The sequence below is a fragment of the Malania oleifera genome, chromosome 6 (genome assembly GCF_029873635.1).
Source record: "Malania oleifera isolate guangnan ecotype guangnan chromosome 6, ASM2987363v1, whole genome shotgun sequence".
In the NCBI taxonomy this organism is placed as follows: domain Eukaryota; kingdom Viridiplantae; phylum Streptophyta; class Magnoliopsida; order Santalales; family Ximeniaceae; genus Malania; species Malania oleifera.
Window position 1 is genome coordinate 104,490,145 of NC_080422.1, and position 26,313 is coordinate 104,516,457.

A 26,313-nucleotide genomic window follows, 5' to 3' on the forward strand; every position below is an offset into this window, starting at 1 on the left:
TACACTTCTCCACTTAAATACCAAAATATTGTTTCAATAGAAAGTTGAAACCTTAAAAACTCAAGCCCCGACATTTTAACTAGGGAAGCCTTAAGTTTAACGAGGCGGAAAATAAATATCATTGAAACAGAAAAAAGGGCATTCCAATTTTGAATATTTGAGGAAAAATTAGCCATGGCCAAAGCTCTATGTTTTCCAAGTGGGGGCCCATGCTTTTTGGTTGGCATAGTTGAACCCTAGTTTTGAATTTTCTTAAACACCCACCACCACAGATTTTATAAACTTCAGAAGGCAAAAATATATATAGATAAGAAAAGCATAAAAATGAATGGTTCTAAATTGTGGAGCTTGCATGTGCATGACTGCATGATGAGGTTGTGCATGGACCTATCGGCTCAGCACCCTCCTTCAATTTAGCCGTACAGGCGTGACTTTAGGACACCATTTCTCATCCATAAACACACTGCAAACTCACTCAAATCACTCGGAGAGAGAGAGAGAGAGAGAGAGAGAGAGAGAGAGGGGTGACCTGGTGAGCACACACAGGAAGAGAGCGGAGCAAAAATGGACAGAAGGGTGGGTTTGATATGCTGCTTTATGGTTGCAGCCGCAGCTATGCAGAGCAGGATTGCAGCAGCAGACACACACGTTGTGGGAGACAGTTCGGGATGGACAGTCCCCCAAGAAGGCGCCACCGCATACTCCGACTGGGCTGCAAAGGTGGACTTCAAGGTCGGCGACACCCTTGGTAAACAACACTCCTCCTCCTCCTCCTCCTCCTCCTCTCAAGTAAATAATAGGATGCTCCGTGAGGTGACTTCACCCTCCATGGATTTGAATTATGTTTCATCAACGTATAATCTCGCCTTGTTGTCCTGAAAGATAGACTTCAACCCAAATGATATTTTATAGGTTTTTCATAGCAACAGGTTACAGGTACTGGGTTTTCTACTAGTTGTAAGTGTTCTCATGGTATGCTATGCTAGATTTCCATAACCACAACCTTGTTTATGGTAATTAACAGTTTGGCGTGAACACACACACACACACACCTGCATGGTGTCCCCCTGCAACCCTGAGTATCAATGAAATCTAAAAAAACTGAAACAAATAAAATGCCTTAATCAAAATCCTACAGTTAATTTGGGGTCGTTCAACTAAAGTGTTTTTCAACCAATAGTTCTCCTTGAAGTTCATCACCTACTTTACTGATAATAAGTAACACAAGCCTCATTTGGAAACAATTTGTTTGGTTTCCTTTTTCAAAAATGTTTGCAAAAATGGTAAACTAGAGGATTTCAAAGTTTTGAACACCGCGGCAGCCTTCCCAACCGTGAACCTAGCTCTGACCCCTATAGATTCATGAAATGTACAGCAGAGCATATATTTCTCGCAAAACAAAGCGGAAACAGAGACTACAAACATTTCAAATATGCCTTAAGTTTTTAATAGGTCTTGTTCTAATAAGATTTCAGTACTTCTCTCCAGTGTTCAACTGGACAGGAACACATGACGTGGCTGAAGTATCAAACAGTACTGCTTATGCCAATTGCTCAAAGACAAGTACCATCAACTCAGTTCTTTCAACAAGCCCGGTCAATATTAATCTTACTTCCAACGGCACTCGCTACTTCATCTGCACTGTTGGACAACACTGCGAGCGTGGCCAGAAGGTTACTGTTAGCATCAAATCTTCAGAATCTGCTTCGTCTACGATCGTCAGTGCCTCATTCGCAGTGCTCCTAAGCATGGCTATCTCTATCCTAAGTTATATGTAAATGTGAAAAACCCAACATCATAGCAGATCTTCTCCATCATTCCACGTCCTATAGTTGTAGTAGACCTAGTTCATATGCATGAATAAAGTCCTTTTTCTTCTTGGTGCAATAGAGTGAATCAGGGATAAGATTGATGGAAGCTTAAGGACCAATAGCTTAACCTAGATTGCTGAGGTTTGTAATTTATAATTTGGACTTATGATATCTAATGATATTTTGATTATTTGATGTGCAAGTCATACAGCCATCACATGTCTCTTGAGTAAAACAATCTAAGATAGTTATAGAGAGCATGTGCCAGTTATATTTTACATTCTGTTTTTTGATATTTTAAGCTTTTAATAAATATTTGTAAAACAGAAAGGCATTTTCTTCTTAGATCTGCCACCATACTTCCAATGCAATGTGAAAAATTACACAATACCCCTGTGGCTAAAACTTTAGAAAGGCAATAGACTAAGGTTGTATAGAGAACACATGTTTTTGGCATTGGATTTGAATTGAATCTGGACAAAACTTAATATAATTCCTTACTGTGTTTAGTTTAAATCCGAGATTGAAATTCCTTACTCCCAAACACAGGGTGAATAACTTTGAGATGTCCCCATATATTCATGTGATATGCCATACATTCACACACTAGAAATGAGTCCTTACAACAGAGTAAGGGTTAAGCAACATAACTGATTCTCACAAGAGGCCAAACAAAAAGTATCAAACAAAAAACGTTGTATGTTGCCACTCCCAACTTTCATACACAGTAACATATTTTCTCTCAATAGGCTACTTCCTGCTTCCAATATGAAACCCAAAGAAACTACTTTTGAAAAGTAGAGGCACCACTTCAATGGAGTTGAGATGTTCCTTTCTTATCATTTCACTTGCTTCCAGCTGAGTTTTCATATGGTTAGCATGTTTTTGAGTCGTCGGTGGCATAAAACCGACGTCTGATAGAAAAGAACATAATGTGGCACAAATGAGGTTTTGGAAACTACCGTAAATGATCCTAACGAACTTTCTTTAAATGTTGAAGACCAACGTTTGAACATTATTTTGGGCTGTAAGCCAGAAACGTGAACTGGATGGCAGCCCAATTGAATGGATTAGGGCCTAATTAATGTCTCTCCAAGTTTGATAAACTCAGAGAATATGTAACCAATCCATCATTAATGTCACTTTAAGTTTGATAAATTCAGAGCATATCTAACGCATCTGTCCTTAAACTTAACATGTCAGACAAAATGGATGGCAAGAATAAACCATTAGAATTATAGGTGGATCCAAATTTACAAATAAAATCACACACACAGAAGCTCCAATCATCAGACATCGAGCATCCCTAAGTTTATATGCATCGACTAAACATTTAGTATATGAGAATGGAATAGAATTGGATGGAATGGAGTATAAGTTTATCACTTGATTTCTTTGTGATATCCGTACAAATTTTTATTCCACTCCATCCCATAAATCAGGGATTCAAACTCTTCTACTACTATGCAATGCACCAGTTTCCACTAACAAGATGTTTCCTCAGAAGCATCCTAAGTATTTCAGGTTTGAGAGGCCATGAGTTCAAGCACATAATTATCTTCCTACTTGCAGAAGAATTAAAGCCTCAAACCCAATTTGAATTCCGACTAATCAACTTAAAAAAAAAACATTATCAACTTCAGAATCTTCAAATAAAATATGGTGATTGAATGAGCCAAGCAAAATCATGGCCACCATGTGTATGTTTTCTCCTGTGAAGAAACAATACTGGCACCTCGATGGCTAATCCCCCGAAAATTTTACTCTCAATCTTCTGTCATGCATAGCCCAAGGGATCTTACCGGTGGTCAAAGGCCATAGAAAATAATCAGCTCATCATCAGTTACTAGAATCTTAAAGAAACCAATTTAATATTCAGGGACATATAACAATCACTGGTTTTCCAATTCAGTCCTCGAACCATTACTGATGCTTTGCGAGGGCTTTCCATCACATCAAGTCCAAGGGATCTTAGCAATGGCTGCCAACTATGGAAAATGTTTAGATAACCATCAATTACTAGAGTTCTTTAAAACTTAAAGAACATGTACTACATACCAGCTACTTGCTACCAAAATCACACATTTTTTCATCCTTGATGCTATCATGTTTGGCCCTCCAATGTGTTCCTCAACAAGATTGTTACATAAAAAGATAATCAAGAAGAAAATGGGCAACTTCTTTCTTTTTTCAAACCAAATATGTGCCAGCAGAAAACTTCATGGTAACTGCATAATTTTATGCTGGTCTTAACTACCTGCTGCATCCAGCTAATTATGGACAACTGAATTCTGTTTTTATCCTTTTTTCTTTGTCTGAGATTCCTTTAAACCAGTTGAATTAGTGAAAATTTGAACAATATGGTGGGCTGCTGCATTAGCACTCCCAAAAATAAATAGATAAATAATATTATTTTTTTACCAGCAAATGGATAACTACAATTCCAGTCAGAGTAAGTTTTTATATTCATTCTAGAGGAATAATGAAGAAAAATATTAAACTTTATTGGCAAGAAATTCCTAGTGCCAGTGGATTTCCTTACCTCAGGTATACTGTGCAAACTGAGAAATCAAAGAAGATGGTATATACATAGTTAAAGTCTTAAAGCAGTAAGTTCAGAATGTTTTGCTATCTAATTTCTGATAATCATGTCAATACATCAAATTCCAATAATCAGCAAAATAAACTTTCAATATATCCCAATCAGATCTAATAAGAATAAGAATTAAATCCGATGCACAAGCACATACGGATCCGTTATACATAAGTATACATATACCACATCTCGATATGTCTGAATCTGATCCAGGTTTCCAAAATAAGCAACAGTCCTATATTAAGAGACAAACAAGAAATCACATCCATTATCTTCCATGAAAAACAAATAGGAGTAAAACCCTACAATTGGACTCAAAACCATTAAAAATCACAAATTATAGTAGAAGCTTGCAGAATAACATCACCCACAGATACAGGCAATGTTACTCGCAACATCAACTATTGGATTCATGGGCCATATCAGTGATCCAACTCAACAAAAGGGCATCCCCTAAGGCTCCCCACTTTACGAGGGTAGGGCGAGGGTCGTCATAGTGTACGCAGTCTGACCCCTGCTTTTATGCAGAAAGGTTGTTTCCTTGGACTTGAACCTGTTACCAACCAATCATAAAGGAGCAACCTAACTGTTGATCCAAGGCACACTCTCTCCAATGATCCAACTCATGCAATTGAAATTGCATGTAGTCTGTGCAACCAAAACGACATAAATTTCTCAAGTCATCAAGGGTTCTTCTCTTTCTTATTTGATTCAATGTTTTCACTTAGCTACTTTGTCATCAAGCTCTCCTACACAGTGAAAATGATTCTAAAACCTTTACAACTTGAAAATTGATTTCAGGTATGACCTGTCCTATTTTTTTAAAAGCTTCTCATACTATTAAATTTAAAATTATTTGCATGATTTCTTTGCAAAATAAATAATTAAGAGATTTTGTTCTGAATGGTTGACTTCCAAAGCATAGTACAGTATCCAGAATACAAAACACAGTTACACTCCCCTTCTCAAAACCTAGTGGTAATTAACATATTTTGCCAACAATCTTTGCAAACACTTGAGCATTAGGAATTAGACCCAACAATGTTTAAAAAATATATCGAATGCTACCTCTAAAAAATGACCCCATCCCGCACATGAAGAAGTGATCAAATCAAATTTAAACAGAAGCACAAATAGCCAAACACAACCAGAACAAAATGCACACAGCATTGTACTAATCATAATGGGGAACCAAACATCTACCACAAAAAATGAACTTAGGACCTCCTGGAGCTAGAGTTCTCATACCATGTAAGACCACCACTATCCCAAAAGCTTAACCTATGAGAAGGATAAGGCCAAACAATATAAATCAAGCTATCCAACTCATAATTTTTCAAGGCACAAAATCTTCTGTTTTTCTCATATTCATTTTCATTCAGCAGCTATCCAACGCATAATTTCTCAAGGCACAGCATCTTCCGCTTTTCTCATACTCATTTTCATTCAGCATTTTGTTTCCACATGTCCCCCTCACATCAATTTTCTACACAAGAACAAAAGAACAATCAAAAACCTTTCTCATTCAGGATATATACCTCAAATTGTCTTCGCAATCTCTTGCAACATTTCAAGAAACAGAAGACAACAATTACGTCAGAAGATTCAAAACTACAATAATAGTAATAATATAATGGCATGATGCTTCCCAGCCCATTCCCATACTCCTAGAATGCATCTTGCCATTTCCCATGGTCCTTGTTTTCATCCTTTGTAGCCTTTTTCTTCAAACAGGGACTGTGTAGCTTGCTGCTAGCATAATAGATTGTGACAGCCAAATCAGGGGTAAAAAACAAACCACTGATTTTGCCTTGATTCTCAAAAGATAAATAAATATTTAATTATATTGACAAGGTATGTGAGCAGCATTAGTCTCACATCAACATTATTTGGGATAATCGCACACAGCTGCACTTTACAGAAACTTATGGATGGATATCTGCATTAATCAACCCTTGAGAAACTGGTTTATAGTATAAGCTATTCATTCAAATGGAGTACAGTAATCCCACAAACTAAAAGAACAAACCGATAGAAGCACATGGCCCAAGGGTGTCTAGGAATGAGATTTTTCATATACCGATTTAACTTTAGTCCATGCCCTGCAAGCACCATACTCTTTCACTTAGCTCAATTTTGGATGAAAAAGAAGAACAAGACCAGGTTGAATTGAATGAAATGGATTTAATACTCTAGAAATTGTTATTTTAGCCTAATCTGATCATCTGTTCTTAATGGTTTGGAGTCTCACTTGTACATTCATGTCAGTTTTTCAGCCACGGTTACATAAAAAACAAAAAAAAAAAACTTCAATTTTGCTTGCACTCTACTCTCTTGCAACTTATCATCATCAGCATGTGAAAATTCACGCTCACAGCTATGGGAAAGAGATAGAAAAGAACATCAGACACATAACACTAGGCATCTCAGATTTCAAAGAATATATACTACAACAGGAAAATTCTGTTTACAAACCTGGCCTTTTAAGTTGACCAGTAAACTGGTCGGATGGGAGCTCTGGTTGCCAGCAAAATTGCCCATCCTCCAGAATGTTACAAAAGGAAGCTTCATGCGTTGTACTTGTAGCCTCCACATTTTGACCTTTACCCTCAGATTTCCACCCACTTGAACACGACACAAAAGGATCACTTGCAGTCTCCAGTGGAAAGAAACAGAACTCATTTTTGTGTGCAGACACATCACTAAACTTGCTCCCATCTTGAGAACCACTTGAACCAACATCCTCAGTATCACGAACTGAACGTTTTTCCATGCTCATACATGAGTCTGAGAACAGGCCTAACCGCAAGGATAAATCACATTCAATCTCTGTTGACTTCTGATGGATGTCACTAAAATCTTCTTGAGCATTTTCATCTAAAGCATTCTCAACGCGATCACAGGTGAATAAGTTTTGCAAGACACCCTTTTCAACATGCTCTGCAATTGGTGAACTGATTGGTACGTCATCAAATATATTGTTGGAGTTCATGTTTACGGGGTTCCGGATGCATAACTGTGACTTTTCAGTTTGATACTGAGTACCATAATACAGGGGATAAACTGAACCAAAGTTCAAAGAGGTGTTAGCTTCCATTGTCATGGACTGCTTGCCGCCGGAAGGAAAATTCTCATGCCGAAAAGGAAAGCTAGAAGTAGTAGAGGGGTTATTATTCTGGGTAATAGGTCTGTTAGATTCTGAAACCAAATGAGCCGAATCAACAGTTGCAGGTCTCGCAAAGGTTAATTGATCACGAGAATGGAGTGGCCGCAACTGAGGACATTGTTTATTTATAGTATTATCCAAAATTCTAGAGGGGGCAGAGGGGGGTTCTTGAACTCTCGGGCTAAGATAACTCCTCGGATTACTGTGCCGTTGGCTTCGTGATGCTCTCACCGGAATGCAGCCCAGATTAAGGGCGGCTGAACAACATATTGAAGGAGCCCAAAAAAAATAGATACATAAAAATCGTGAAACATAGAGAATGCTCTTCAAACAACCTTGTTTGCAAATGACATTGAGTTTGAGCTTGAATCTTTATAACATGAATAAAGTTGGGAGTTGGATCCAGAAATGTGCAATAGAACAATAGAAACCGTACCTTCAATACACGGCGGCAAAAGCTCTCCAGTTTCAGTGCTCTCGTCCCTTCGAATTATTGTGTTTATAGCATCATTTACCCGATCCCACAGTGTCTCAAGATTCATGTACTCAACCTAAGCAATTAAGTCGAAATCATGTAAAATGAGAAAAGGGTTAAACCAAATGAAGAACGAGAGATTCAAAAACATATAAACGCCAGACCGTAGTACGATTGGCTCAAATGAAGAAGAAAAACCTCGGAATTGGCTTTAGAGTACATGATTTCCTCCGATTTCAAGACAACGATAGGAAGCTTTTCCTGCCACTCCTTGTTCTTCTTAGTCGCGGGGCTGTGAGACTCATTGACGACCCTAATCAAACACAAAGTGGGCATTGAGAAAACGAACACAAAATACGAGTCGAGGATCGAAGAAGAGGAAGACCCAGAACCTGAAAATCTGCTGAATGATGGAACCTCTCATGGGTTGATGCCTATCACTGTGCCAAGCTCTCCTGACGCACTCGTAAGGTCTGGGGCCTGGCCTGGGCATCTTCTCAAGACTCCAGCAGCTGAGTATGGCGGAGATAGAAGGAGAGGGATAATGGGTTCGCTAAGAAGTCTGGCCACTACATGGGGGTTGAGTTAATTTGCGCTCTGTTGCTCTCTCTCTCTCTCTCACCACTTTCAATCCCCATTTGCAAATTGCAAATATCACTTTTTGGCGATGTACGTAACACAGAAAACAGAGAGAGAGAGAGAGAGGGAGAGGGAGAGGGAGAGGGAGAGAGAGAGACTAGGGCCTAAGGCCTTTTTTCATTCGAGTGTCCTTGGCTCAATAATGCAAAGGGTTTACCATGGCTTAATGTGCCCCTCGCAAATGCAACCCCATCCCTAAACTAGTGTACAATCGTTTTCTGTGAAGGTGTTGGGGGTTGGGTTGGGGGGGCAGAAGGCCAGATACACACATGCCTATATGAACATGTAAGTGGGGAAAGTGGTGGGGAGGGTCTGGTCCTTCGTTAGGGCACCTAACCCTTGGATGATGTAGATTCAGACCACAGGAGTTTAAAGCTGGTCTGGTCGGGTAAACCCAAGACACAAGTGCTTTGGCTGTCATGTGCCACTCCATGCTAAACAAATACCTCCAAAGCTAGGGATGTTCACCATTTCTTCATCTTAGGTCTTAACAACACATTACAAATGAACATACTTAAGCAATCAAACCTATTTGTTTCTGACTCTAAATAATCAAAATCTAAACACGTCGTGTGATTGTTAAAACTTAAAATTAAACTTATCTTGTTGATATCAAGCTCTAATCGGCCTAATCCTCTACTTCAAAGTTATTTGACCTAGTGCTGGTTTATAGGTTTCGACAGCCAAATTAACGTGATTCAAAACTATAATCTATGTTAAACTTTGTCAAGAACATTTTTTTTTTCTATATTTTAGAACTTGTTGATGCCCTTTGCTTGTGATTTTGTTCAAGGAGCCGACTTGACATCTTTCACTAGATTGACTTTGGGTGTTCCTATTAACAATAGAGTAAAAAAGAGATGATTAAAATCTAGATTCTAAAAAAATTTCTAGATGCTTAAATTGGTGAAGGATCAAACTATGAAAGAGTGTTTGTTTCTTAAGATTCACTTGCCTTTTGTGGCAAGCTATCCCTTTTGTTAACGGCTTTGGGTTTGAAGTAATTTTTGAAGATTGAGTAGGAGGTTGGTTAGTAATGGAGATAGCAGTTAGCCAACTTCCTCACACTTTCGATAAGTTTTTAGCATTACATCGAATCTTCACGTGTTATGAGGACTTCTCCTTTATCAATGCTAAAAGTTATTTTTTTGCCTCGCTTCAACACGGGAGCTTCGTAGATTTACTCTTAAAAGGCAACTTATGTGAGTGAGGTGAGTTTTGCCCTTATGAGAGAGTTTTTTTACTATTAACAATGTGGGATTTCAAACAACCCCTTGAGCCCTTCCATATATTGTCAAAGTCCATAATATTTTTTTAAAAAAATTTCAAGGTCAATTATTATTTGTGAATATATGCCAACCAAATGAATTGGCATCAAAATCTAGAAAGAGGATTATTTTCCAAATTCTAAAACCTATATCAGCTTTTAGATACACCTGGAAATCGTATTAGAGAAACTATTTGAGGTCCGTTTGATTAGCAAGTCTACCCAAATCCATTCTCACTTTAAAAGTAAATCACATGATACACGACAAATGTTGTCTTTTTTAAACTTCCATAAGTTATGAAAATTTTTGCCATTTTTCCTTCAAGTATCTTGGATTATCAAAGTTTTAGATAAAATATTCAATTCAACCAAGCCCCTCAAAAGTTTCTTTATTTTTGTCAATTGAGAGACTAACTAATGGAGAAATCATATAAGAGACCTACCATTCCACATGTTCATGTATCTGTTTCCTAAAATTTTTAACACATTGAAAATGAATTCAGTATTTACATGTTTGATATTAATGAATGTATAAACAATTCAACACTATTTGACATTTGAAATACAGATCCACGAGCACATAGAGAGACAGGTTCCTATATAATTTCTCTAACTAATGGGCCAAACTACTAAAAGGAGCCATCCATCCCGACATCTCAAATTCATCCCCACCTCTTCTCAAAATTACAACTCAAGACCTTTATTATAAAAATCCTAAACCCTAACCACTACATATCTCTCTCTATTCAGTCTAGTATCTCATTGATTAGTAGATAAAGTGTGGTGTGGTTGGGAAGATGACAGGAGCTTGAAGATGAGCTAGCTGCCTAAAAGTAATAGATGGGATAGAGGGGTCATAAGAGCCCAAACTAGTTTGCTTTGAACTGTACTAATTTTTTTCAACAGGAGTTGTTATCCTTTTTGAAGATAGAGATGGGACACTGTGCTAAGCACAAAGGGTAGACTAAAAGCAAAGCTGCTTCCCCATAAATGACACCACCACCCCACCCCCCACGGCCCTCTCTTCCCTAAAGCAGAAGCTACCAATTGTCAAATCTTTTTCCATTTACAGCCCACCACACTTGGAGGCTATGCCCTAAAGACTCCTCTGTGTTTTTGGGCCTAAACTGCATCTTTTACCATTCAACTTGTGCAATAGAAAAAGGCCGTGATTAAACAGCTTGCCAAATCCCATGTGTGAAATGGCAAATTTAACTTTAAAACCAATCCCAATCATCCTCACATGTTGTTAATCATTTGTCAAGAATGATTAAGGGAAAGTACTGGCCACAAAATATGCAAAGGCGGTGGCCGACGAATGCCCAGTTGGGCTCTAAAGAGTTCTCGAGAATTGTCATACGTGATTTTAAAATTCGGAGTGACAGTTAATTCAATAAAGTCATCATTTTGGTCAAAATCGATCAAATCAATATGCGGATCAAGTAATTAGCTGTGTGATTGTGTTTTAGTATTACAACTATAAAAAAAAAAAAAAAAAAAAAGGTTACAAGCACCTATTAAAAAGTAGATAAAAACGAATAAATATCAAGCAATTTTATTATGAAAAAAAAATGTTGATAAAGACGAATAAATGGTGGGTAATTCACATTTAGATATTTATAATTGTTTAGTTATTCATTTTCATGACATAACTTATATAGTTTAATTAATTTGTACAATATCTAGCTCCACATTTTTTCCCCAGCAATTATGAAGTAAAACACATTATTTCTCTTTATTTATTTATTTTTTTAAAATAATTAATATATAATTATAAAATATTTTAGTATATCACACTATTGTCCTATTTGTATGTTGTTTAGTGATTATCTCCTCTCTCTCTCTCTTTTTAAAGGGCGGAAAGGTGTTTTCATATGTATAGTGTGAAGCCGATGAAAAAAAAAATTTTATTCAATTTTTTTTTTTTTTACAAATTATTAGAAGCTCAGTAACTCGATGTAGCCATTTCTCATCTTATTTTTACTTTTTCCAATATCAGAATTGAGATCTCCAATTAGGAAGTATTAATGTCTGAATGAATAAACTGAATTGAACAAATTATCACACTGAATTAAAAACCAACCCTATTATTGTCGAGTAGTCAATTAAATGATTACTTTTTTTTTTTAGCTTTTTAGCCTTCATATTAATCATGTAAATATACAAGTTGAATTCATCAACTGAATTTAATACAAATTTGACTAAACTAATAGCCGATAACCGAACAATACAAATTTACTAGATTCCAAATCTTACCTAAATCAAACTAGTCGAATTTATGTCCAAATCAAATAATGCTTAGTCTTACTTATACCAAGTTTAAAAAATTGAACCAATGCATTGAAGTACCAAGTGTACAATTGCTGATTGTGCCACATAGAACACACACACACACACAAAAGCAATTTACAAATGAAACAATCAACTTGAAAGAAAGCGATATCAATGTAAAATCAAGAGAAAATATTCTCTAAGGTAGGATCCATTACAACACTTCTTTCATCAGCATTATCATGATTGTACATTTGATCAAGAGCCAACACCAATCCCATCACAAAAAAAGCGTTGGCAAGCCCAAACTTAAGAATGAACAAAAAGACATCTTTACCAAGTAATACACTAATCGTGGGGTCCGCCTCCTATATAATCTAAGTCTTGGGATCCATTTATGAGTTGTTGACTAGAACATGGCAGATTGCACAACATCATTGGGGAAAAAAAAAAATCTCGATTTAGTACTTATCTCTTGGACAGTCCAATGACGAATGACTTGCATAGTCTAAACATCGAATCTTAGTCTTCAATTTTCTTCCCTAAAAAGCCTTTCTACTTTTGACAGAGAATCAATACTTGACTTCCAGCGTCTCATCTATCATACCCATTGCTCCACAAACTCCTAAGTAGATATGGCAATTACAACATGTCTCACATAATTAAAAAATGATTATTAGATTTGTAAAATTGAAAATTTGAGATTGCATTTTAATTATTTTTTCAAACGAGGAGCCACCAAAAGGAAAATAAAAGGAACTTATTTTTTTTTTTTGATTATCAAGAAAAAAAACTATATAATTAATGACTTTATTTTACATGTTAGCAATGTTATTTTTTATTAATTTTTACTCATATTGAATGAGTCTCCATTCTTAATAGCATTTCATGTAGAAAGAAAATAAAGTAATTTTTTTTTCTATTTTTTCGATCATAAAATCTTCACTCTAAACAGACCTTAGAAGAATAATAAAATTTATTACAATTCACAAATTATCATAAGGGAATAATCTTTTTTTTTTTTTTACCTTTTTGAGATATCTGTTAAAGGGAAGGAGAGAGATTTAAAATTAAGAGGTACAAAAAACAATTTACTTTTTATTTTTACTCTTTCAAATAATTACAAAAAATATACTTTTTTTTTTTAACATTTATATAAAAATAAAATGTATTAAAATTATTTTGTAAATTGATTAGGCCCTAAAATGCCCCATTAAAGGCCACCAACAAAAAAGAGATCAATATTATTATTAGAGAGAATTATTTTTTTCTAAGTAAGGAGTTATAATTGTTGAATAATGTTACAATACACATTTTTTTCTATATAATCTCAGTCATGGATTCCTTTCACGAATTGTCGACTAGAGCACAGCAAACTGTACAATATTGTTGAGAAGAAGAACCATCAGGTTGGTGCTAATCCCCTAGATAGTCCATTGATGGCTAATTCGATGTAGTCATTTCTCATCTTATTTTTACTTTTTTCTAACATAGAGTTGAGATCTCCAATGTCTAAATGTCAAAATTGAATTGAACTAAGTTATCACATTAAATTAAAAACCAACCGTATTGTTGTCGATTAGTCAATTAAATGAATTATTTTTTTTTAGAATTTTAGCCTTTATATTATTCGTGTATATATACCGATTGAATTCATTAACGGAATTCAAATATAAATTTACCAGACTTTAAATCTTACATAATTGAACTAATCGAATTTAGTCCAAATCAAATAATGCTTAGCATTACTTATATCTAGTTTAAAAAATTGAACCAATGCATTGAAGTACGAAGTGTACAATTGTTGATCGTGCCGCGAACACACAAAACAGTAAAAAAATAAAAAAGGGAGCAATTTACAAATGAAGCTATCAACTTGAAAGAAAGCGAAATCAATGTAAAATCAAGAGAAAATGTTCTTTACGACAGGATCCACCATCAGCATTATCATGATCGTACATTTGATCAAGAGCCAACACCAATCCCATCACAAAAAGCCTCGTCAAACCCAAACTTGAGAATGAACAAGAAGACATCGGGGTCCACCCTCTATATAATCTCAGACATGGGTTCCTTTTATGAGCTGTTGATTGGAACATGGTAGGCTACACAATATCATTAAGGAAAAAAAACCCTCGATTTAGTACTTATCTCTTGGACAGTCCAACGATGGATGCCTTGCATAGACTAAACATCGAATCTTGGTCCTCTATTTTCTTCCCTAAAAAGTCTTTCTACGGTTGGCAGAGAATCCATACTTGATTTCCAGTGTGTCATTTATTACACCCATAGTCCTACAAACTCCTAAGCAGATATGGCAATTGTAGCACATGTCACACATAATACAAACTCCTAAGTAGATATGGTCATTACAACACATGCCTCACATAATTAAAAAAAATTATTATTAGATTTGTAAAATTTAAAAAATGAGATTGCATATAAATTATTTGTTCAACTATAGAACAGCGACCAAAAGGAAAAATAAATAAAGAGGAACTTATTTTTTTTATTTCATTATCAAGAAAAAAATAATCTATACAGTTAATGACTTTATTTTACATCTTAGCAATGTTACTTTTATTAATTTTTTCTCATATTTGAATTAATTTCCGTTCTAATAGCATTTCATGTAGAAAGAAAAAAAAAATTATTTCTTTTTTTCTTTCTATCATAAATCTTTATTCTAAATAGACCTTAGGAAAAATCATAAAATTTATTACAATTCACAAATTATCATGGGGGAATAACTTTTTTTTTTTTTTGCCTTTTTTAAGATATCTGTTAACTTGCCTTTTTAGGATGAGTATTTAATTTATAACACCACTTTTCTTTTTAAAATTTTAGTGAAGGCAATTTAAGTTCACACTCCTATTATTGGGATTTGGCATAAAGTTAAGTTGTCCTTACCTTTTAATTTTGTGTTGGGATTTGGAAATTGAGGTTGAGCCCTAAATGGAAGAAATTAAAGGGAAGGAGAGTGATTTAAAATTAAGAGTCTCTTTAATTATAGAAAACAATTTATTTTTCATTTTTACTCTTTCAAATATTACAAAAATATCTATTTTTTATTTTTTTAACATTTATATAAAAAATAAAAAGTGTTAAAATTATGATTAAAAGACACTCACCTCCCTTTAGCTTTAGCAAAAAGACAGGGATCACCTCTAAGATTTTAAAAATTCAATTGACCTCCTCCAAGGTTTCAAAAATGCGACAAACCTCCTCTGAAGTTTGCCAAAAAGATATAAATTTTCCTCAAAAGATTTTTTTTTTTTGGTAAAACATAGGGAGAGATTTGTATCTTTTTGTCAAAGGTACAAGGGAGGTCCCTGAAATTATTGGAACCTCAGGAGAAGCCTTTGAGATTTTTGAAACCTCAGAGGAGGTCGGTGTCTTCATGTCGAACCTCAGGGGTGGTTAATGACTTTCACTCTAAAATTATTTTGTAAATTAATTAGGCCCTAAAGTACCCTATTAAAGGCCACCAACAAAAAGAGATGATATTATCACAAGAGAGAAGTGTTAATTTTTTTTTGTACACGAGGAGTTATAATTGTTGAATAATACTATATAGTATGCCCGCGTCCCTTATAGGAGCATGGTTCTTAACACCGCCTAACCATCCTTTATAGTATTATACAAAAACAGATAACTTTTGTCTTGAAAGAGACTTGAATTTATTTTGGAGACTAACTCTAATTTGATATATTATTTCGAAAAATGGAGAAACAATTTTTCATTTATTTCTATTGTTGTTATCTATGTTTTTTTGGATATGTACCGAATAAATGCTTCGGTTAGTAGCGATTTAGATACTTGTTGTTATTAAATAATGATAATAATAACGAAATCTTAAATTCGAAATTTATTATTTGATGCTTTACAACTAGCAAGCACAGAAATCAAATCAAAATAATGCATAAAATAATTTGTTAACTTTTTGAGTCTGATCTCTATTTTGATGCTAATAAAATACAAGAATCTTATATGTGTTTTTAAGTGCTTAAACAGGTTTATAATTTGGCACGCACATAAGATAAAGGGAAATGAAAACTAGAAGGACCTAAAAGCTCACATCATCTAGCGTATTCCATGAAGACAGATGAGCAAAGAAGAAGAAGAAGACAAATATTTTATTTGTAATTGCAATTAGATTTTGGTCTATAATAATGCATATCATGCATGATGTAGATAAAAGCTCAGAGGATCGTAGACAAACCTTAGGAGACCAAATCTTTAATCAAAAACCCTTTTCATAAAAGTTAAAATCATACAAGGTTTTTGAAATTATCTTGAAAAATGAGACTAAAATTCATTTTTGCAAAGGCCTCGGTCGACTGGCCTTCTCAAGCTTTAATTGCTTCAGTCGCCCAAACAGCTTGGCCAACCGGCCCAGTTTTCTCTTAAAAATGCCCAGCCAAATATTTGGTGTAGAGATTCGGAAAATAGGAATAATAAGAAAATTAGGGGAAAAGGGAGAAACTGTTTGGTGAAGGACCAAACCGTCAACGGTTTTTGTGGGAGCTTAAAATACCTCCGACGATTTGTGTAACCGCGGCCCAGTAATGGTAAAACAATGAAAAACAGAAGGGTTAAAACCCAAACCATCAATGGTTTTGGGGAAACCGTCGACGGTTTCGTCTAGCAGAGGCTTATATGTTCAGTCCTATAGCTCATTTTTCTTAAGGAAAATTTAATTCTTCTCTTTCTCTCTCTTAGGACTGCAGCTCTCCTTCCTTCTCTCTTCAATTTCTCATCCAATTTTAGCCCAAATCAATTAATAAAAGTGATTTCGGGATCTAGGCAATAATTCTCCGCAATTTAACTGAAGTAATTTCGAGAATCAAGCAGTTTATGCACCACTCCAAAATTAGGGTAAGGAGGTTGTTTTTGAGTTTTGTTGATTATTTAAGGAATATTAATATAGAGTGTTCTAGAGTTGAGTTGACTGGTTTGGGGTTTATGAATACAAGAGTTTTGCTTGTACGTCGCAGGCGCGGATTAGGGTCCCTGCAGGCTTATCTTCAAGAATCAGCTAAGAAGATAGATTAAGTCAAGTATTTTCAGAAAGTTAATTATTGAATATACAGTATTTGATTCAGAAATTTATATATGATTTAGTATTGTAACGCCCCAACCTGGGTTTGTCAGGGAGCATTGCATCTCTCCTCCTCCACATGGACCAGACAACAGTGGGGCGGGCCTTATTGGATTAATGACTTAATGACTGACCCCACAAACCAACACGTGTCCTTTTCAGTGTGTTTTTGCCTTCACTCACACACTTCCTGAGAAAACTTCCCAGGTGGTCACCCATCCCAAGATTGCTCCAAGCTAAGCATGCTTAACTATGGAATTCTTATGGGAAAGCTCCCGAAAAGAAAGGTGCACCTTGTTGATATGGGTAGTAACATCTAATCTTTAAGTCTTTCATCCATGGGGTATCACATTCTCCCCCACTTATAGAACGCAACGTCCTCGTTGCGAACCCACATTTCCAAACCCAGGCAATGTGAATCTCATCACACTTCTGACTGGGTGTTGGCTCTGATACCATTTGTAACGCCTCAACCTGGGTTTGTCAGGGAGCACTGCGTCTCTCCTCCTCCACCTGGACCAAACAACAGTGGGGCAGGCCTTATTGGATTAATGACTGACCCCACAAACCAACACGTGTCCTTTTCATTGTGTTTTTGTCCTCACTCACACACTTCCTGAGAAAACTTCCCAGGTGGTCACCCATCCCAAAATTGCTCCAAGCCAAACACGCTTAACTATGGAGTTCTTATGGGAAAGCTCCCGAAAAGAAATGTGCACCTTGTTGATATGGGTAGTAACATCTAATCTTTAAGTCTTTCATCCATGGGGTATCACAAGTATAGTCTATAGGAATACTGACGTTGAATTGAGGAAACTTTGGCAACAGGTTTAATATTATTTTGTCAGCAAAATATGTTTTCCCAAGCCAGATAATTTATTACAGAGTAGTAATCACTTGTGTGTGACATGAGTATAAATTTTATTGTAAATAATGGTATGTTAGAATATTTTATGAATTCATAGTACAAGGATGATTTGACGACAGTTTTTAGAAAAACTATAAATAGTACAGAAATTATATTTTCAATATATTATGATATTCAGCCGACGCAGATGCCGTGATATTCAGTCAGCTCAGATGCCATGATATTCATTCGGTGCAGATGTCGTGTCTAGATATATTTATAATAGATATCCAGAAATATTAGTATTATGATAGATTTTACACAGAATCATGAAACAATATTATTACAAATATTTATGAACTATACTATATGATAGCAGAACCCTGATGGACTAAATATGTTATGAGCACGGTACCGTAGCTAGCTAACTAGATTAGATAGTGTAACTCCTGTGTGCCGACCCGAGAAGTGTTGGGGAGAGTAGGATGGACGAACCAGGTTCGTGTTAGCCGACAGTGTAACCCCTGTGTGCCGACCCAAGAAGTGTTGGAGAGAATAGGATGGACAGACCAGGTTCGTGTTAGCCGACAGTGCAACCACACTGTTAAAAAAGTGTTGGGTAGAAGGCCGATTAGCCCTGAAGTGTTGCGGAGAGTATGATACCCACTGTGTGCCGACCCGAGAAGTGTTGCGGAGAGTAGGATGGGCGGACTAGGTTAGGTGGGCAATCATGTGTAGTTATGTCATGTTTGACTTAGTCTGGTAGGCCAACCAGAGTTAAGTCCAGCCGACGGGCTGCACAACCCGAATCATGCAGGGTTAATTCATGATATTCAGTTATCCATCTAGGGTATAATTTCAATAATATACATATATATAGTAGATGATTTATATGTATATAGAAATTTAGTATGATACAGTTTGTTATGTTGATTTATGATTATTCATATTTATATAGAACAATTTTACCTAACTCGTCAAATGCAGTTAAACTATGTACAGATTTTCTTTACTTATCAGATACAGTTTATTATGAACAGTATATGTTTATAACACAATAATACTCATGTTGATACACACTGATATTAATCTATCTCCCCACTAAGAGGTGTCTCGCCCCAAAAATACAAATATTATAGGAAACCCAGATAGACGAGCGGACTAAGCTCCGAGATAATGGAGGCTGATAGTGCAACCATGGCTGAAGAGTAAGTAGTTGAGTTGAAATCAGGATAGATTTTTTAGGGTATGACCCTAGGGTATTTATGGTTCTTTTTGGGATGTATATGTGTATTTTGGTTATAGTAAAACTCTTGTATTGTATATAAGGTTAAATACATCATGGTTTTCGCTGCAGGTTGTATGTATGTATGGACAGGTTTATCCCCGGTACCCCTTTGGGTCCGGGTTGATTTTGATTATGTTTTATGGTATCAAGGTTCTATTATTATTATTATATCGAATATATATATATATATATATATATATATATATATATGTTAGTTTTGGTGCAATACCAAGAGGGGGGTGAATTGGGTATTTAAAAATTATTGCCTAGGTCAATAGGTTTAACAACAGTGTTACACAACCTAGGGTCAGTCTATGCAATCAATAAATAAACATACACGTACAGTAAAAGTAAAGTGCTGAAAAGTAAACAACACATGCAATATGTTATCGAGGTTCGACCAAATTGCCTACCTCCCCGCCTTGGCTACACCAGCACACGAATTTCCCTATAAGCTCACTTAATGGGTGGAGCGGCACCGATTACAACCAGGTCAATTTAAGGGGGTAATCTAAACCAACACGCCCTACCAGGATGACGCACCTAACTTTCCTAACTGGGTCTAAGCCAGTTCGGGACTATTCAATAGGACTAGTCTCCCTCTTTAGGCCTACACCTGGAATACAACAGATTTAAAATTTTATGTACAAACAAACGCTTCTTACATAAGTTGATATGTACCACTACGCACAATATAATCAATACACTACCAAAAGATAGGATTTGATAAGCTTAGTGTAATCTAAGTGTCTACTCTTAAATAATTATGCAAATATTGCAATCAGTGCATGAGAGTGTAAATGATATGATCTATGTCAAAAAATGATTTCAATCACAATGCACAAACAAAGATCACAAGCACACTTCAAATATCTTAACAAATAAATTTTCTCAATATAAACCACAAGAGATATTCAAAAATAGTTTGTAAAATATTTATTTGATCTTTGTAATAAAATGATAATCTCAATCAAAAGGTATAGCAACAAAGATCTTCAGCACGTTAACAAATATCTCAAAATATTTTTCTCTAGATAAGTCACAAGAGATATTTGAAATCGATTTGTAAAATAGTATTTATTTTCAAGCACACTTCAAATACCTTCAACAAATATTTTTCTCAAAATAAACCACAAAAGATATTTGAAAACTATTTGTAAAATATTATTTCACAACCAAAATACAATATGAACTCTTAAGTATTGCAATGAAAATGCAAAACTCAGAAGCCCTAAAAAGTTTTTTTTTTGAAGGCTTATTTATGAAGCTCCCTAGAAAAACTAGAAGCTTACTCTCTATGAAAAATAAATCTCAATCAAAACAAATAAGAGAGAGTTTAAACTTGATGAGATAAAACACAAGAATACTCTTACAGAGAAGTATTTGCAATATGAAAGAGTAAGAGAAGTAGTATATGACTTGAATATGAGATTTTGGTTTTTTGAAAATCAGAGGATATTTGCTAATTATTATTACTAATCTCATGCTAATTTTTGCAAATGAAGGGGTATATATAGAGTTCCCCAAAAATATAACTGTTCAGGACATATAGGGTATTAGTAGGATTATTTAAAAACATTTTAATACCATTAACCTTGTTTAAAAAATTTAACCGCGGTAAAAATAATGGTCCAACCCAAGAGCACCGATCCACTGGACGTGAGGTTCGGTTGACCAAGTGACCAAGTTCGGTTGACCGAGAGAAATTTGAACTGGGAATTTGGTCGACTGGACTAAGGGTCTCAAGGCAATTTTTTCATTTCCGCGTAGTTTGGTCGATTGGGACACTTTGAACAATGAAGTTCGGTTGACCAGGGCATTGGATTCTCCCATGTGGGGGTTCGGTCAACCAGGGCGTTGTCTATTTAAATTTGGTCGATCGACCGAGGAGTCAATCACTAACTCGGTGGGAGTTCAGTTGACCAAGTCATATGAACTTGGTACAGTACGGTCGATCGAGCTATGGTCAAAATGTTGACCGCTTGACCGGTTCAGTCGACCGAATGATGATGGGGATCAACATTCCCCAAACATAACATTCGCTAAGATGGTGTCACGTGGATGCATTCGCTGGAATGAAGGCAACTGCGCACCTGTACAAGAAAATGTATAACTTCATCTATAGAGGCTCAAATAACCCGATTCCAATTGGGCTGGAAAGAAGACTCCCATACCTTTCTTTGGTATAGGGAAAACCATGAAATTCAAATTGTACACGGCTTGGTAGCCCAATAACAGTAGGCATTCGTCCAGAAATTTTGCATCACATGGACAGCTGCACACCTCTCACCAAATATGCCATAACTTTCCCAAGAAAAGTCCAAATGGAGTGGTTCAAAGTGTGTTGCAAAGAAGACTTCCATATCTTTAATTTGATATATGGTAGGTGAACTAATTCAAAGTATGGAACGTCTAGAAGGCCGAAGAATGAGACTATTTGTTTTGAAAATTTTACATTTTTGACTTTTTGGTTTCATTTTATCATTTTCCATTCAAAGCTTGCTATATTTTATTTACTTATGGTTGGAGGGTTGTTCCAACATCTCTATATATAGCTGAGCATGTAATTTATTAGGTACATCAAGTATTTTGAATTGAATCAAGATTTATTGCCTTGTGCTTAAGCTTTAAGCTTGTTCCCTCTTTGGAGTGAGTGGTGAGAGACCACATCCCTTCTCCTTTGGAGATTGAGTGGTGAGAGGCCATGAGATTATCATTATCCATTTTCCATATTACCATTCCAGTAGCTATTTTGTGAGATTAGTACTTCAACAGTCAAGCAGATCAATCACAACCCCAAGAAAAGCCGAGAATCACCATTCGAGATATCGAGCAAGGTTCGAGTGTGTTGTGTTCATCATTCCGAATAATTTCAGTAAGCTCATTTCAATTACTTCCAAAATAACTCCTAGATAGCCAATATTATATTTACCTTCCATTAGCCTTTTCAAAATACCCATTGCATGTCTTTGAATAATATCTATAGACAAACTCTTCAAAGTCCAAAAGATTTTCATACTTGAATGCTTGATTGTGTCTTATTCTAAGGATATATAATTTGCATGTTTAGGCTTAATTCTAAGGCTTGAATTTACCATCTTTCAAGTAATTATCTTATCCTACTTGATTAGGTCCTTAAGGACAAGTCTACATGAATCCTATAACTTTTTGAATTTTCCACAACCTGTAGTTCTCGCATATAATTTATATTGGTCATTGCGGTTAATTAAATTCCCATCTTAAAGTGTATCTGGTGTGTGCATTTGTGAGAGGGTCTTTGGTAGGACTAGGGTTCCTAGGATTGTCCTACATCATATTGGTAACAGAGCCTAGGTTTGGCTAGGTTGGCTAGTTTACATAGCTCGACTAGTGGATTGACCCTCCTTTTCACTTTGGTTGAATGACCCATTGGGTGTTCCTTGTGTTGTTCTAATACCTATTAGAAGGCAACTAGGTCTGGAAATGCATACCGAGGTCGTAGATCTGATTATGAACGAGATAACCTCCTTAATGATCTCCAAGAACAAGTCCTTAGATTGAATAGGGACCTAGAAGAGGCCTTAACTAGAATTGAGAGGTTGGAAACTCAAAACCCACAAGACCCACCTCAAGGAAGCATAGAGCAGCCCTTAGAACAGGAAAATGAAGGCCAAGGGAGACCTCCATCTAGGGAACGACCTTTGTCCCCAAGGATTCGACCGCACTCTCCAAGAGGATGACCTCCTCCTCCACCAAGATGACCTCCTCCCCGAGCTAATTATGGAAGGCCCCAACATCGTGATCCTTATGACCCATACTGGGATGATGAGGAATATGACTTGGATGAATTTCAAGGTCGGAGACCACACTATAGGGATTCGACATGATCCTTACGAGGACATGACTAGGACGATGAAGATAGAAGCCCCTACATTTGATGGTCAAATGAATCCCAAACTTTTTCAAGATTGGTTAGCTGAGATGGATGCCTACTTTGAGTGGTACAGGATGATTGACCCTCATCGGGTCCAATTCGCTAAGATGAGGTTGATTGGACAAGAGAAACTCCATTGGATGAATGTGGAGAGGCAAGAGGCTCGCCTACGTCATAGGGCCATTGAACATTGGGATTTGATGAAAGATAGGCTCACTGAAAAGTATGTGCCTATTAGCTACCAAGAGCGCCTTATGGATCAACTCTACAGCTTGCGCTAGGGTAATATGACTGTTTCTGAGTATATGATCCAATTCGATGAGTTGTCTATTAGGTGTGGAGTTGATGAGACAGAGAGCCAACAAATTGCTAGGTTCCGCACTGGATTAAGGCCTGAATTAAGGAGGGAGATGTTTCCACATCATATAACATCTCTTGAACAAGCATTTAATCTAGCTCATGACTTTGAGCAGATGAACAAAGGGCAAATGGGAAGGCGGTATGGCAACCCCTCAAATGAAACCTATAATAGGAAAATCCAGGGCACTGATAAGTCTAAACAAGCATCTGCAGGGCAAGTCACTTCTCGTGGGAGCAACCCCACAGTCCAACAACCAGTGGACAAAGGGAAAGCCCCGATAACGGGATCTTCTCGCCAAAATTCTGGCACAGAAGTATGTTTCAAGTGCCACAAAAAGGGACACTTTGCCAGGCAATGCCCTAATAGGAATTTAGTAATTGAGAGAGAAGAAGAAGAAGAAGAGGAAGAAAATGATGCACCATATGATGCTGCAAATGAAGCGGGTGAAGATGTGCTAAGTAGTGAGAATGATGAGAATGCGCAGCTAAGTGTGATGAGACGCCTTATGGTAATGCCTAGGGGAGAGGAAGATTGGCATCGTACTTCTATTTTCTACACTTATATTAAGTGTGGGAGTAAAAGCTGCAAGATGATCATAAATGGTGGGAGCTGTATGAATGTGATTTCAAAGTCAGCAGCTGAAAAGTTGAGATTAAAAACAGAGCCTCATCCCAACCCATATAATGTTGCATGGGTCAATGCAACGACCGTGCCAGTAAGCCATAGGTGTTTAGTCCCCATTAAAATTGGAGAGTATGAGGACCAAATTTGGTGTGACGTGCTGCCTATGAACGTTGCTCATATTCTATTTGGGAGACCTTGGCTATTTGACATGGATGTCTCACATAATGGGCATGCCAACACCTACTCTTTTAAGTGTAATGGCAAAAGAATTATTCTCAGTCCACTTGAGCCCAAGAGTGGAAAAAGCAAGAAGAAAGAGGAGACGAAAGGAAAACAAGTTGGTCAACTCTTACATATTCTAAACAAGAAGGACTTTGAGTTTAAGAGTCAAGAAACTCAGGTCGTTTATGTGGTTGTTGCCAAGGAAGCAGAGCAGAAAAGTCTTGAACAGGAGACACCTCCAGAAGTATTCCCTATACTTTCTGAGTTTGAAGATGTCATTTCTGAGCCACCGAGTGAGTTGCCTCCGATGAGAGATATTCAACATGTTATTGATCTTGTTCCTAGTTCATCTCTACCTAATTTGCCACATTATAGAATGAACCCAAAGGAACATGACGAGCTAAAGAGGAAAGTGGATGAACTAAGGGAAAAAGGTTTTATTTAGGAGAGCATGAGTCCATGTGCATGTCCTGCCCTTCTCACTCCCAAAAAGGATGGCACCTAGAGGATGTGCATTGATAGTAGAGCTATTAACAAGATCACCGTCAAGTATCGATTTCCCATACCTAGACTTGACGACATGCTTTATCAGATGGTGGGATCCAAAATATTTTCCAAGATAGATCTTAAAAGTGGATACCATCAGATTAGAATCCGACCAGGGGATGAGTGGAAAACTGCTTTCAAGACAAAGGATGGGTTATATGAGTGGTTAGTGATGCCCTTCGGCTTAACTAATGCACCAAGCACTTTCATGAGAGTTATGACCCAACTTTTAAGACCTTTCATTGGGCACTTCCTAGTAGTCTACTTTGATGATATCTTGATCTATAGTCAGACTAGGGAGGATCACCTTCTCCACAAGAGGAGCGTCTTTGAGGTCCTAAGAGAACAGAAAATGTATGCAAACCTAAAGAAGTGTGTCTTTATGACCACACAAGTCATCTTCTTAGGGTTTGTAGTCTCTGACAAGGGAGTTTCTGTTGACCCTGAAAAGGTCAAAGCCATCAGGGATTGGCCCACTCCTAAAAACATTCATGAGGCAAGGAGTTTTCATGGGTTAGCCACATTCTATAGAAGGTTCATTAAAAACTTCAGCACTATCATGGCTCCTATTACAAACTTTCTCAAGAAAGGTGATTTTTCATGGTCAAAATCTACAATTAAAGCTTTTTTGGATATTAAGGATATGATGACTAGAGCACCAGTGTTACGTCTCCCCGATTTTCAAAAACTATTTGAGGTTGCATGTGATGCATCGGGAGTTGGCATAGGAGGAGTGCTTAGTCAAGAAGGTCACCCAATTGCCTTCTTCAGTAAGAAGTTGAATGAGGCAAAACAAAGATATTCCACTTATGACAAAGAGTTTTATGCTGTAGTGCAGTCATTGTGACATTGGAGACATTACCTTCTTCCCCAGGAGTTTGTTTTATACTCTGACCACCAGGCCCTTAGGTATTTGCATACTCAAAGGAAGTTGGGGCATAAACACATAAAATGGGTTGAGTACATACAACAATTCACCTTTGTGCTCAAATACTGAGCTGGTGTTGAGAACAAAGCAGCTGATGCTTTGAGTCGGGTCGTAGCCACATTGCAGACACTTCATATTAAGGTTATTGGCTTCGAAAGCATCAAGCATAAATACCCTCAGTGTCATGACTTTTCTGATATATTCTCTGATCTGCTTCAGGGTACTTCTATTACTCACCCTGAGTTTGTCATTCATGAT

The 26,313-nt window shown here is 36.6% G+C and overlaps 3 protein-coding genes across 4 annotated transcripts; 2 read left to right on the forward strand and 1 right to left on the reverse strand.

Moving 5' to 3' along the window:
- Positions 1-320: 320 nt before the first annotated feature.
- LOC131157336 (cucumber peeling cupredoxin-like) lies at positions 321-2,013 on the forward strand. The gene is made up of 2 exons (XM_058111401.1): positions 321-748; positions 1,489-2,013. The coding sequence occupies exons 1-2, from the start codon at positions 565-567 to the stop codon at positions 1,776-1,778; spliced, it is 474 nt and encodes a 157-aa protein (XP_057967384.1). The 5' UTR covers positions 321-564; the 3' UTR covers positions 1,779-2,013.
- Positions 2,014-4,373: 2,360 nt separating this feature from the next.
- Positions 4,374-9,001, reverse strand: LOC131157337 (uncharacterized). Of its 2 annotated transcripts, none has more exons than XM_058111402.1 (5): positions 8,441-9,001; positions 8,247-8,361; positions 8,010-8,124; positions 6,883-7,830; positions 4,374-4,642 (listed from the first exon to the last, which is right to left on the reverse strand). In XM_058111402.1, exons 1-5 carry the CDS (start codon positions 8,539-8,541, stop codon positions 4,569-4,571), a joined length of 1,353 nt encoding a protein of 450 aa, XP_057967385.1. In that variant the 5' UTR covers positions 8,542-9,001; the 3' UTR covers positions 4,374-4,568. The 2 variants fall into 2 exon arrangements, with proteins under 2 accessions (XP_057967385.1, XP_057967386.1); XM_058111403.1 differs by lacking the exon at positions 4,374-4,642 and adding an exon at positions 5,589-5,893 and having other exon boundaries at positions 8,441-8,952.
- Positions 9,002-23,661: 14,660 nt separating this feature from the next.
- On the forward strand, positions 23,662-25,026 carry LOC131158744 (uncharacterized). Its single transcript, XM_058113602.1, has one exon. The coding sequence runs from the start codon at positions 23,662-23,664 to the stop codon at positions 25,024-25,026; it is 1,365 nt and encodes a 454-aa protein (XP_057969585.1).
- Positions 25,027-26,313: the final 1,287 nt, after the last annotated feature.

Coding starts and splice junctions, on each gene's coding strand:
- LOC131158744 (XM_058113602.1), top strand. CDS start 23,662: ATGACTGTTTCTGAGTATATGATCCAATTCGATGAGTTGTCTATTAGG.
- LOC131157337 (XM_058111402.1), bottom strand. CDS start 8,541: ATGCCCAGGCCAGGCCCCAGACCTTACGAGTGCGTCAGGAGAGCTTGG. Junction 8,125..8,246: donor ACTCTAAAGCCAATTCCGAG/GTTTTTCTTCTT, acceptor TTAATTGCTTAG/GTTGAGTACATGAATCTTGA. Junction 4,643..6,882: donor TGGTCAACTTAAAAGGCCAG/GTTTGTAAACAG, acceptor CTCTTAATATAG/GACTGTTGCTTATTTTGGAA.
- LOC131157336 (XM_058111401.1), top strand. CDS start 565: ATGGACAGAAGGGTGGGTTTGATATGCTGCTTTATGGTTGCAGCCGCA. Junction 749..1,488: donor CAAGGTCGGCGACACCCTTG/GTAAACAACACT, acceptor ACTTCTCTCCAG/TGTTCAACTGGACAGGAACA.